Below are 13703 nucleotides of genomic sequence, written 5' to 3' on the forward strand. Positions count from 1 at the left end.
AAAAAAAAAAAAAAAAAAAAAAAAATTCGTTTCCTGAAGTGATTCCAACGATATCGTTCCTCTAGTCGTGGTGTGAACTCTGCTATTCTCTTAAATTTGAAACTGCTATTTAGAACTTTATCTTTATCATTCTTGGTGTGAATGGGCCTTTACACATATTGCTGTTTTTCTTAGAATGCAGAATCAAGCTAAAAAGTTCAAAAAAAAAAAAACTCTTTTAGACCTTCCTTTTTAATGGCCCCTAATTAGGGGTGTGCGATTATATATCGTCTGCGATATCGTAATTGTTGTTTTAACGATGTGCGATTTGACATTATCGAGTATTTTGCAAAAACCATTCAAAACATCTCTTCAGAGCATACGTGAAGTCTAGACTAGTGCGTGTGCGCATTTTCTTTCACTGCATGATTCAGTCTATTAAAATGCATTTAGAATTATCACAAATTCAAGAAGATATGGCAGAATTTATATTTATACCACTTCATATAGTTATTCAATTTCACACGAAGTGCCGTTTTTCTCCAAAAATTACCATGATTACAAATGTGACATTGAATTCAATAAAAAATCAGTTAATTTATATTTATACCACTTCATATAGTTATTCAATTTCACACGAAGTGCCGTTTTTCTCCAAAAATTACCATGATTACAAATGTGACATTGAATTCAATAAAAAATCAGTTAATTAAGAGACTTTCATTTTAGACACCATATTGCTTGTTTTTGCTCTATTTCGCAAAAACAAAAATCATTCCGAATACAGCCACAGTTCTGTTTTGTGTCTCTGAGCAACATGACGGTGTTTCGTTCTTGAATGAATCAACCGTTTAAATGGTTCGGTTCAATCGTAATGACTCACTTATTAACAGTGATTTGCTGCCACCTACTGGCGGTTTTAATTTCAAATTTCGCCCTTTTTTTTCATTTTCTTTTTTTCATGTTTTAAATCATTTCAAATATCAGTATTCAACGTTTTGTTTAATATCAAAACATTTATGCATTTGTAATTGCAGGTTAAATGCATTCATGTCTTGCATTAAACAAAATGTGTGTAAATGCATCTAAATGCCACTTCAGATGCAGCTTCTGTGTTATTGTTAAATGTAAGAATTTGACTCAAACGATAATGGACACTTTTAGAAACAATGGCTTTATAAAGGTTAAAATGCAAAAATCAGTTTAAACTTATTGGAAAAGATTAATTTCTATCAGTATGACCTGACCACCACACAGAATATGAAGAATATTAAAAACATTAGGAGTCAGCTGTCTTCGGCAGTCCTTAAGGTACCAGCACAATAACACGCAGCAAAATATCGTCTAATTATCGTTATCGATAAAATCCCAGAAAATATCAAGGTTTTTTATTTTTTTGTCTATCGCTCACCGCTACCCTTAATTCGGTGTCTCTTCAGTGTTTGAAATGTTACGGTCACTGTGATATAAAATGGGGGGGGCAATTCAATTAGTAAATGATTACTAGAAACAAGAATTTAGTGAAAATGAAATGTCGATTGCATTTAGATCTCGTAAAAAAATTAATGCATTTTACAGCATTGCGCATTATAACCAATCACACATCATATTAAAATATTTCATGTCATGATCCATTTCTGGTTCAATAAAGAAGTTATTATTTTGCGAGTTAATAAATTACTCTAACTTAAAGTAGATACTTTTAGCCTCACCCTGGAGTTGGTTCATCCTCTGCCTATGGCTAAGATATGTAATTCTCATTTGCTTAATGATTGTTTGGTACACCTAATTTACTAATATTGAATAAGCATTTATCTTAGAACCAATGGACAGCCATTTATTAGGTTTCATCAATAAAACAAAAATATGGAGATTTAATTTACACAAGGTGCCCCCCCCCCCCTTGACATTTTGAACACTGACTCGGAGCACAGCAATAGCAAACAACGATTCAATCAATTACCGATGGACAAAATCAAGTCCCACTCCTCTCCCCCCCCTTTTCAGAAGCTGTTTCATTCAAATTTGTCACAATGGAAGAAAAGATTATCACAATTTGTTTAAACTTTAAAATATGGTTTAAAATAACCTGAAACCGCATTCACAGTCTAATTAATGTGATTAATTTCAAGTGAAACTGAATTTTCAGTGGGAAATTATAAAGGGTGGAGGTGATATTCTTTGCCAGATAAATATAATTTACTTTTTTTTTTTTTTTGGACTGGTCCTTTCTGTCTATAGAAAATTTGATTACAAGGGGCATAGGTTTCTTTATTATAGTGTGTACAATAAAACATTAAGTAAATGGGGTCAATTTTGATTTCATGTCATTTGTATGTACTCTGAGGCAGATGGCAAGAAATTGTAATCAACATGCAACTTAATTGTTTCTCCAGTGCTAGAGTTTTAATTTGAAGTTTAATTTGCAGCCATTGTGGCCGTCTCTTCATATGCTCCGTAACGCTTATTTACTTAATTATCTGATGGAACATCATCTGCCTTCTGCAATATTATGATGATGAAATCTAGGGCGCTTGTGTATATACCGCTAATGAAAAACTGGCAGAAATGTTGAGCTAATATGGCTGCTGAACCAGAAGCTAAGCTCTATCTCCAGCCTTTTGTGAACGGAGCAAAAAGCAAAAAAGTGTCTGGTTGAGGAGAGGAGCACTACTACTTTTCTTAGTGATTGAATATTTGCATGACACAAAAAAAATGGCAAAAAAAAGCTAGAAATCCCCAGTTTTTGATGTAGCAACTGGTTTCCCCCCCTCTTCATTCCAGTCAAACTTGTTAATTTCCACTTGTTTTGGTCCTCTTACTGCAGTGTTGCTGATAAAAGCTTGTTATACTTCAGTTGCTCTACTTTTATCCAGTCAGGCTAATTGAGCACCATCATGAGTCTTAAAGTTGTAGCTGTCTTCAGTCGAAAATAAGGTTTTATTAAAAGTTTCATGCCTTTCTAAAACTGTGATTTTTCTCAGTTTCTTACCCAAACCTGTCATCTAGCTTAAACACACACCACTACACAACAGTAAAACATGCTGAACCGACTGCAATTCTCTCATAACATTGTTTTCATTAGCGTCAAATTAAAGTTCACTTCCAGAATGAAAGTGTCCTGATAAATTACTCACCCCCATGTCGTCCAAGATTTTCTTGTTTCTTCAGTCAAAAAGAAATTGAAGGGGTGGTTGATTGCAATTTCACTTTTTTAACGTTAGTGTGTAATGTTGTTGTATGAGCATAAACAATATCTGCAAAGTGATGACGCTGAAAGTTCAATGCAAACGGAGATATCGTCTTTTAAATTTAGGCAGTTTAATGCCTACAAAAATAGCTCGTAGGGACTACAACGAGTTACTTCCCGGGTTTGTGATGTCACAAACCCAGATTAATCCTGCCCTCGAGAAAAGGCAGCAAAGAGGGCAAGGCCATGCTGCGCTGCTTTAGAGAAGAGGAAGAGTTGTTGCCACACCGTCAAAACTAGGAGTGCACTTAAATCTATTCATATATAAATTGCGATTCTGTCTTCTAATAATTCTAATGGAGTCAAGTTTTAAAATCAATGTTCTAAAGCAGTGGTTCTTCTGTTCCTCTCTCTCTCTCTCTCTCTATCTATCTATCTATCTATCTATCTATCTGAAAGTATGACACCACAACAAACACAAAACATTCCATTAAGAGCCATTCTGCGTGATCCTCTTCACATCAATCGGGCTCAAATTGATCCGCAATATTGTTTACAATACAACCGGAGCACATTCTGAGGTGAGGGGCGAGCAATAACACACTGGGCCAGCTTTGTTTAAAAAAATAAAATAAAAATAAAAGTATTAACACGTTAGACTGCGCTCCATAAACGCAATCAAGCCTAGAAAGTCAACCAATCAAAGGTTTTTGAGGAAAACAATTCAGGATTTTTCTCCATATAGTGGACTTCAATGGGAGCCAACGGGTTGAAGGACCAAATTGCACTTTCAATTCCGCTTCAAAGGGCTTTACACTATCCCAGCAGAGGAATAAGGGTCTTATCTAGCGAAACAATGTCATTTTCTAAGAAAAATACAAATTTGTATGCTTTTTAACCACAAATGCTCGTCTTGCACTAGCGCAACCTCACGCATTACGTAATCATGCACGTGTGACATAGGCGGAAGGACTAACCCAGTGTTAACAAGGCAAACGTGCAAAGAAAGTCAAACACCCTTTACAAAAATAAAAAAAGTAAACGATGATGGACGATTTTGAAGTTGGAGAAAATGAGATGCAGTTTTTCGCCGTACCCTATGTTTTTGAACCAAAGTACACAGACGCGAGACTTTTTCAACGTGATTACGTAATGTGTGAAGTTGTGGACCTGCATTGCAGAGCTACTAGTGCAAGACAAGCTTTTGTGGTTAAAAAGTATATAAATTTGTATTAGAAAATGACAGATCGTTTATCTACATAAGACACTTATTCCTTGGCTGGGATCATGTAGAGCCCTTTGAAGCTGCATTGAAACTGCAGTTTAGACCTTCAACCGGTCAAGAAAATTCCTGGGATGTTTTCCTCAAAAACCTTAGTTTCTTTTCACCTGAAGAAAGAAAGACCTGAATGTCTTGGGGGACATTGGGGTGAGTAAATTATCAGGAAATTTTCATTCAGGAAGTGAGCAAATCCTTAAATCCTTTAAATTCATGAAGAACGATAACCACGATATAGTGACCAATGAATCTAATCGTTCTGTTTATAAGAACCTTCTGCTGAACTTTTGCATTTCACTGATTTTTCGAAGTACTTAAACATGACAAAGTGGTGTTTTTTTTGCTTCCTGCATTTGTTTTTTGTGTATAGCCCTTTGTCAGATTTATTGAACTATAAAGCTAAATTTCCTTTTACGCTTCCATTTTATGTTCAGATCTTTCACCTTTGACCTGCTTTCCATGAGGCCGTGCTGAGTGCTCCATGGCAGAGAGTGCATTGGTTTCTATGGTGACCACCACCTGACTGGGCCAGGTGCTGTCAGTCAGCAGGTCATTCTGGAACAAGAGAGCTGCTGCCTTTTTCATATGTTAAACGTGGATCACGTACACCACAGGGCATTGTTGAGAATGACACTTTTTGTCATGTTCCCCATTGCTATAGAATTAGCAAAGGCTTTGGAAGTTAATTCTCATTAAATCAGCTGTGCTCCCAGTTCAATCTCCTCAGGTTTTAGACGGGTATTGAATTGGCCTCATGTGGATGAGGCTCCAGTCATGTGGAAAATGGGCAAATGTATAATTAATTTTTCCCAAGAATATCTCATCAAGGCCTTGGCGACTCGTGTTTGTTTGTTGAACATAATTCCACCCAAAGCAGAGAAGCTCAGGAGCTTCATTAATCTTAATGGCTCTGTCAGGAAAGGTTGTCTTTCTTTGTATTAGTATGCGTGTGTTCCGTGTAGATTAGCATAGTACTGGGCTTTGGTTTTGGCACAGTGGTTATGCATTTCAGCAAGGTACTGTGTTTGTCATGGTGTCCCCCCCCCCTTCTCCTTACTTTCTCTATTTCTTTTATCCCATCAACTTGAGGTGGTAAAACTGAGCCCATCCATTAGTTTACTGATGGACATGTGGCATTCATTACTCTCCATTTGATTGTGTTTCCGAGAAGAATCTTTGATGTGCACTAGATGGGGTTTCTATTTTCTTTTTCTTTTTTTTTTATTAGATTAATGTGAAAATGTTTTGGGTTTGTATCTTGTAAAGTGGGCTTGTTTAACCTTTTTGGAATAGAAAGTGTATTTGTTTCTTGTGAAATTGAAAAAAGAAAAGGTTCTTCAAGGTGGTTTCCCCTCCTCCGTTTTAGAAGTTTATGCTGCAGTAAACATTGAGAAAAAATCTATTCATATCAGCAGCCTAATCACATCTGTTTTATGTGACATTAAAAGGGTCAGTTCCCCTGAATTTGTAAACTGTCATTTATTCGCCTTCGTCATTCTAAACCTGTATGACTCTTTCTTCTGTGGAACATAAAAGATATTTTGAAGAATGTGACGAAACCGTTTCAGTTCCCATTAACTTGCAATATATGGACGAAAAAAACACGTAAAAATATTTTTCACAGAAGAATTGAAGTCATACATGTTTGGAACAGCATGAGGGCGAGTAAATAGACATTTTTATATTGGGGAGGGTGAGATTTTTTTATTTTATTTTTTTTAATAAGTCAGTTGCTTCACGGGAACAGCCTTGTTGGAATTCCATGACTGACTCGATACTGCTCATTTTATCTGTGGGGGGAAAAAAACCTTCTTTTTTTTTTTTAATCTTTTCCCACAGCTTGCTCAGGGTCAAGATTGTAGTTTTCGGCGATTTGCAGTGCTGGAGTTCTCCACGCCTGAGATGGCTGAGGATGTGCAGCGGCTGAACGATGGCAGAGCTCTAGGTGGCACTCGCATACGTGTGTCCTTCTGTGCCCCAGGACCACCAGGAAGAAGCATGCTGGCTGCCCTCATTGCCGCCCAGACCATGGTAGACCTCCAAACTCCACTACTTGAGAAACTTTCTCAAATTCTCAAACTCTATATTTTGTAATATCTTGGTAGATTCTACAATCAAAATGAAATAGTAAAGTGATTGTGGTTTTACAATTTTTGTATAAATTTCATCCATTCCCTCTACAGGCCTTGAACAGAGGGAAAGGTCTCCTTCCTGAACCCAATGCCATGCAGATCCTTACTGGCCTCAATAACCCTGCTACACTGAAGATGCTGATGGTGTCCCTCAACCCGGGGCATAAACAAGGTACGTATGCTCATTTGCAGGGCTTAAAGTTCTCCGGCACCGTGCCGGATCTCCGGCGTGTGGCGTTTCGCTGCGGGAAAATAAGATGATAGTCCTACATTAAAAAAAAAAAACATATCACGTTCGAGTTAATGAGTTCGCCTACCAATGTATGAGAGGAACACAACTTTCACTCTCAACCAAACTAACATTACTAGCCAATCAGACATTTTTGGTCCTATAAACATGAGAGGCGCATAATAGTATCCAACTGCAGAGTCGCCGCTGATGAGCGTGACGCATTCTGAAAAAGCTGCAAGGTGCAATGGTCAAAGATTTCCTTCTAGAGCCATATTTAATTAGAAAAGCCATTTTCTATATAATTAACGGCGCTTTGTAAACAGCTCAGAGTAATCACGTCATCTCCATAAGAACGATATGATTTGGCAGAACAAATTTACCTGTAGTTTTGAAAAGGTCCTGTTCACATGATCTCTTACCTGTAATTTACCAGTGAAGACTGTGTGAAAGGGGCTAAACTCTTCCTCAGCATATGCGGTGAGTTTGGGTTGCTTAACGTTCATCGGGGAAAACTGCGTTCTCACTTCATTTGTAACTTAAGTAATTTATAAACTTATGCCAACACAGAATACATCAACATATTTCTAAATATGCAATTTATTGTAGATCTCAATCACTTTGCATAAGGCCAAATATTGCAATTAAATGGATTTAAACATTGCTGAATCACTTGAAACATCAGGCCGTTAGCGCCCTCTGTAGGTATTTGTTATAATAGGCATATTACATGATGTATTTAACAGTTGTTCAATAAAACCATGTACTTAGTTTTGATACTTTATTTGAGCCAATTATTGCCTCATCGTTAGTTTATATATAAATAGTCATGTTAAAGCCTGTTTTTCACTTCTTTCACACCTGTTCTATTTGTATTACTAAAACATACTTGTCAAAATCAGTAGATTACTTGATTAGCAAAATAATTGTTAGTTAAGCCCTAGATTTGTTAAAACATTTCAAAATATAACTGCATTGTTCTACTTTTTGTAATTAAAAGGCAAATATTTTTTCATTCAAATATTTCTTAAAGTATTAAAACATTGTCTCAGTCTTTTGAACCAAGTATATGCATTTTGTCTCCTCTCGTGAGCTAAGTTTGTCACACCCCTAGTGTCAATAAGCGGTGATATAGCTCATAATTTTCCAAGTGTATGATATAGCCTAGCTTTCATTCTTCAGGTCAATCATATACTCGTGAAAAAAAAAAAATCCATTTGAATAAGGAAAGCGATAACTTTGCCATATTATCCTTTCAAATGTTAAAGTAGCCACAGTCATTGCATTCTTTTCATGTGCTGCACTTCATTTGTACCATTTTGTTTTTTATTGTTTATATATTAGAATTTAAAAGAGAATAACTAGGGGGTGCTCCGATTGATCAGCTACTGATCACTATCGGCTGATAATCACGTTGGGATGAAAAAAACGATCTCAAGCTGATGATGCTGCCATGAGAGGTTTGGCATGACATGCAGCGTCACCGTCTCAGTCTTTGCCCTCTCTCAAAATACGCAAATGTCTTCAAATAACCACATCGCGTCTGTCTATAGGTGAGCTGCACAGTTGACACAGGAATTGTCACTTGCACAATCGAGGCAGTGTCACATCGTCACTAAAGTTTATAAATTGCATTACTTTTTAATTCTTGCCAGTGTTTAACCATTCAGCGCTCGCACGCTCTACTGGAGACTGTGCGTTCATGGACACTCGCACTCACAGTGCACACACATAATGCCAGGTTCACATTACTCTGTTTGCAGTGCGTATGTGGTGCATATTTTGTCAACGCATACGGCTTTTTGGCTAGGTTTAAAGGGAAAGAGCACTTTTAGATAAACAAGGCAATAATAGATGGCAGGTAGGAAAACAAAGTTCTTTATGAACCACAGGATTGCATTTAATAAAGATTTAAATGCAAAAGGAAAGGCAGTAGAGCTGGCTATTTCTGTCAATGGTAAATTTGTAATAACGTAAAAAGTAGTTTAAATGTTTTGCCAAGTTTGCTTGAGCAACTTAATATATATTTGTAATAACGTAAAAAGTAGTTAAAATGTTTTGCCAAGTTTGCTTGAGCAACTTAATATATAAATCTAAAGTGAATGCAAAAGTAAAAAGTATTGAATAATGTGTTGCTTAGGTTTATTGTTTAAACATGTCTTTGAAAGATTATTACTGTACTGTGTAAAAAAAAAAAAAAAAAAAAAAAAATTAAATTTAAATTCGCAAAAGGCCACAGATCAGTAGCGGACTCCTATGTGAAAGCTGCTTCTCCTCTCACAAGAGTCACCTAAGAGGGGAATTTCCCCCATTTTCAAAAATGAAATTCAGGCCCTGAATAAATGTCTAAAAATCCTGATTGGAGTATCACTATAAATGGTTATAAATGATAAAGAAGGATTTTAAAAGATCGGTATCGGCAGGTACTGCTTTCTGTGATCGGTGATTAGCCTCAAAAATCCTGATCTGAGCACCCCTAATAATAACTATTTTGTGATAAGTGAGATCTGATTTTAGTCCTTGAAAACCAAAAGAGTAGTGCTTAAAGTCCTGGAATTTCATTTTGCAGTATCTGTATGAACCCCGTTTAAGTTACCAGTTCTTGGAGCATTTTATTTTGTTGTTGTTAATTGAACTGTAGTAAACTGTCTTTTGTATTTTATATTCATTTCCTAGTATTTAATTTACTATTTTGTTTGAACAAAACAATTTCAGAAATTTTATGTTTTAAAGTGTAGGTCATCTTGTACCCTGTTAACTCTTTCCCCACCATTGACGAGTTCTCATCTTTCAGAAGACAACGCTTCCCCGCCAAAGACTAGTTTTTACGGCTTTTCGTGTTTTCACTGTTATACACTCGGGGGCGAGCTGTTCTGGAGGCCATCAAATTTGAGTGAAAAATCGCTGGCAACTTTTTTCAAAAATGCTGGCGGGGAAAGAGTTAATCGCCTTTTTGGTAACTTCATGACTTAACTGACGACATAACTACGACATTGCATCCTCTTGTTTCTTTTGCGCTTTAATATGAAATGATACACAGCACGCGCTGCTGCATTTGTGCGTTTCTTGATGAGCACAGTATAACGGCTGACAGGACAGGAAAATTAGTTTTTACTGACATATTTGACCACAGTTCACTGTTGTTCTACTGAAGCTCCCTCATCACCTTTACCATTTCTGCGCTCGTTTGACTAGCGCCTGGCGCTGAGGTGAAGTTGGAGTGCACGTCTGAAAAGTTTCCCGTTTGATGTGGTCATTTTTTATTTTTTTTTTTTTCTTTCTTCAAATGCAGGCGGGGAAAGAGTTACGGACAAATCTAACCAGCAAAACTTGATACCAAAAGCGTCGTAAATGTTACGCATGTTTGCATTATAGTGAGTAACCTTTCCTGGTATTGTGGTTTCAAATAGCCCATCATAATCTGTAGTCTGTCAAGGGCTAATGGCAAGGGCAGATATGTTACTAGTTAGTTACAAGGAAAATCATTTTCAAAGGTTTTTTTTTTTTTGTGTGTGTTTCCAAATAACCCTGTGTATGTGTCCACCCCCGCAACCCCGGAAAAAAGTTTAGGCTCAGGATTTTTTTTTTTGCTTTAACCTCTGTCATTGTTTTTCTTCTGTAGACTTTTTTTAAAGGTAGGTTTTATTCTAATCTAGGCAGTGAATTTGTCACTCTTCTCTCAATATGCAGGCCTGCTGGGAGCTGCGCCCGCTGTACCTCTGTTGGCTAACCCTGCCCTCTCTGCTGCCCTCATGCAGCTGCTGCTCCAGAACCAAGTCCAACAGGTACCGTCCATCCCTCCCTCCCTCCCTCCACCCCTCATCTCCTGCCACTGTCCCAGCAGCATGTGTTTTAGCCCTCACTCTCTTCTTCTCCCCTCCCAGCAAGCTCTTTTAGGGAATCCTCTTTGGGCACATATTCTGCACAATAAAGAGTACAGTCGTCTTCCTTGTGTGAGTGGTTCCTCTGTGTGGGTGTGAGGTGCTTTGCTTTTTTTATTTTCAATTATATTTTACCAAGGTAGTTCAAGTGTCTTCTGGAAAAGTACTAGCTGTTCAATTATTCTTCCATTGCAGATCAATGCTTTGAGCTTAAAGGGGTCATATGATGCAATTTAAATTTTTCCTTTCTCTTTGGAATGTTACAAGCTCTTGGTGCATAAAGAAGATCTGTAAAGTTGCAAAGACTAAAGTCTCAAATCCAAAGAGATATTCTTTATAAAAGTTCAGAGTCAGCCACTCCTACCTAAAACGGCTCATTCTAACGCGTCCCCACATGTCTACGTCACTATGTGGAAAGATTTGCATAACGCCGCCCAAATGTTCACGCAAAGAACTTTTATTCTCGCTGTAGTATTGATGTTGCCGCCGCCACCATGTCATGAAGACGCTGTGTGTTTCGTTGTGAAAGCGAAACTACTTTGTTTGGCCTTCCAAAAGAGGATGATATCTGCTTCGTCATGCCTGGAGCTGATCCGTGCTGGTCGCTGAGGAAATACTTCAACTTCACGCTGTGGATCGCTGGATCGGCTTTCTCCGTGGACAAAGCGGAGTCCAGCCTGGGGTCGCCACATGTGGTTGCCGCAAACCCGCTGGCCTCTGCTCACTCTAGGCCTCCGTGCGTGACGCTGTGTTTCGTTGTGAAAGCGAAACTACTTTGTTTGGTCTTCCAAAAGACCACTAGAAATCAGTGGTTAAGTTGCATTTACAACACTGTTCCAGAACAATTCAACCCAAATATTCAGATGTGCCCAGTGCATTTTATGGAGGATTGTTTCCTGATCCTGGTAGAGTAGACTACAATACCGGCTGTTCTGACTCGCAGACTGCAAGTACGTTTTTTTATATTTAAAGAATTTGCCACTGACGATTCAAATGCAAATTGAGCAGTGTAGAGTAGCACTTGTTGTTTGTCATTTCTCCGATCACAAATGCAGACATGGTTTTATGTTTACGTGGCACGATGCAATGCAACGCGTAAAAAGACAGTACAAGTCATTATAATCCGTAATTATGTCCCCACTGGATGCAACAAATGCCTCGTTTATAACTGGTTTTAATGTTTTTGTCTCGTCGCTCCGGCCAGGACAGGGCGTCACAATATGGTAAGGGGCGTAACATTTCAGTCACACACTTGAGGTATTCAGCCAGTCACAACGCACTGGATAGCTGGTCAGTCAGAGCACACATTGCTTTTCAGACCGATGAGCTTTGTAAAAATCGTTGCGTTTCAGAAAGGCAGGGCGTAGAAAAGAAACCATGTACAGTATGTGGAAATTGTGTTGTGTGTGTTTTTTTTTTTTTTTTTTTTTAAACCTGAAACCGCATAAACACATTTCATTACACCAAATACACACAATGTTATTTTTTAGCAACATCATATGACCCCTTTAAGTAATTAGCTGGTAAAACCCCATTAGCTACTTCAGTTCAAGTATCGGCCGGAATGTTCATTAAATGTATTTTGCCTTGGTGTGCAGTTTACATCCCTCTTTAATTTTGTTGTAATTGACAAGTGTCTTTCTGAAGGATTATTTGTGGTGTTTTTTTTTTTGTTTTTTTTTATTCTATAATGTCAAACTAATGCAGTTCTGCTTTTCCACAGGCTGGACTGCTGAGTGAAAATCCTCTGGCTGCTCTTCCTCTTCAACAATGCGTTAACCTGTTGGGAGAGATGCCTCAAGGTACCACACTTTTGTAACGTTTTGTTCCACAGTTATTGGAAACGTTTTTAGAATTGTCTGAGTTTGGGAAAGTTGAATGTTAAATTGGTGTGGACATAACAGGATTATGCACCAAAAGGTGAAAAGACATCAATTATTTGCAGTGTGTACATGGTCATATATTTATTTTTTACGTTAAAGGGATGGTTCGCCCAAAAATGACACTTCTGTCATTAATTAATCGCCCTCATGTCATTTCAAACCCATAAGACCTTCATTCATCTTCGGAAAATTTCTTTATATTTTTGATGAAATCCAAGAGCTTTCTGACCCTCCATAGACAAACTCAACTTGATTCCAAAAAGTGGTATTAATATTTGACCTACCAATGGAGGTCTTCCACAGCAATTGCTTGTCCACAAGTCATAACTGGGAAAACTCATGGCGATTCACTGGCTGTAAAGTTTAATGTGCAGTTCTAAATTTAATTTCATTCAGGCACTATTGCTTCAACACTGGGCTTGCAGAATGAAACTCTTGGCCCCATCAAACAACCATCCCTCAGCCGACCTCTTGGGAGAGAGAACGAGACCACAGCCACACCGATTGGCTTTCCCCCAGCAGCCTCTCCTGCACTGCAGGGACTGAATTTTCCCTTCCTGAGTGGGATGTTAGGAGCAGATGGGCCGACTCTACCAGGGGTGAGATGGATGCTAATGGCTGCTCCTGTTTGTGCACTCTTATTGTCTCACAGCCTACATTTACTGCCATGATCTTCCAGAGGAGAGCTTTGAAATTGCTGCAATTTGCTTTTAGCTCGGCATGAGCTGTTGTTTGGTCCTGTTAGTCTTCATTGTTGCCAAATAGTATCTAAAGTGGGTTCGTATATTCAGATCCTCTCTTTTTCCTGAAGGCATCTATATTGGGCGAGCCTCCCAAAGAAGTTGGTGTATCCCAGAACCCTTTTCTCAGTGCTCCTAGCATATTCCCATCTTCAGGTCAGTCCACCCACGATGTCTTGCGCATATTTTTTTTTTTTTTTTTTTCGTTTTTATCTCGTTGCATTTCCTAAAGCATTACGTTTATTTAGGTGCCAGCACAAGGGCTCACCCCTACAGGAAGAGAACGGCACTTGGCAACACATCTAACCAACGTGCAAACCACGGCATCCACTCGAACTACAGCCTGCGCTTCCAGGAGTCTTCCACACCAGAGTTTTCTCTGCACCAGGT

The 13703-nt window shown here is 38.2% G+C and overlaps 1 protein-coding gene across 1 annotated transcript in view; it reads left to right on the forward strand.

Moving 5' to 3' along the window:
* The window catches only part of LOC107587918 (ribonucleoprotein PTB-binding 1-like), a 29775-nt gene that overhangs the window by 9306 nt on the left and 6766 nt on the right, over nt 1-13703 (forward strand). The window contains exons 4-10 of the mRNA XM_016275879.1: nt 6288-6479; nt 6632-6752; nt 10500-10594; nt 12414-12492; nt 12970-13172; nt 13385-13469; nt 13562-13701. Coding sequence (XP_016131365.1) covers nt 6288-6479; nt 6632-6752; nt 10500-10594; nt 12414-12492; nt 12970-13172; nt 13385-13469; nt 13562-13701 — 915 coding nt within the window. The remainder of the gene's footprint in view (nt 1-6287; nt 6480-6631; nt 6753-10499; nt 10595-12413; nt 12493-12969; nt 13173-13384; nt 13470-13561; nt 13702-13703) is intronic.

Source organism: Sinocyclocheilus grahami, unplaced genomic scaffold (assembly GCF_001515645.1).
Source record: "Sinocyclocheilus grahami isolate Dianchi unplaced genomic scaffold, SAMN03320097.WGS_v1.1 scaffold97.1, whole genome shotgun sequence".
NCBI lineage: Eukaryota > Metazoa > Chordata > Actinopteri > Cypriniformes > Cyprinidae > Sinocyclocheilus > Sinocyclocheilus grahami.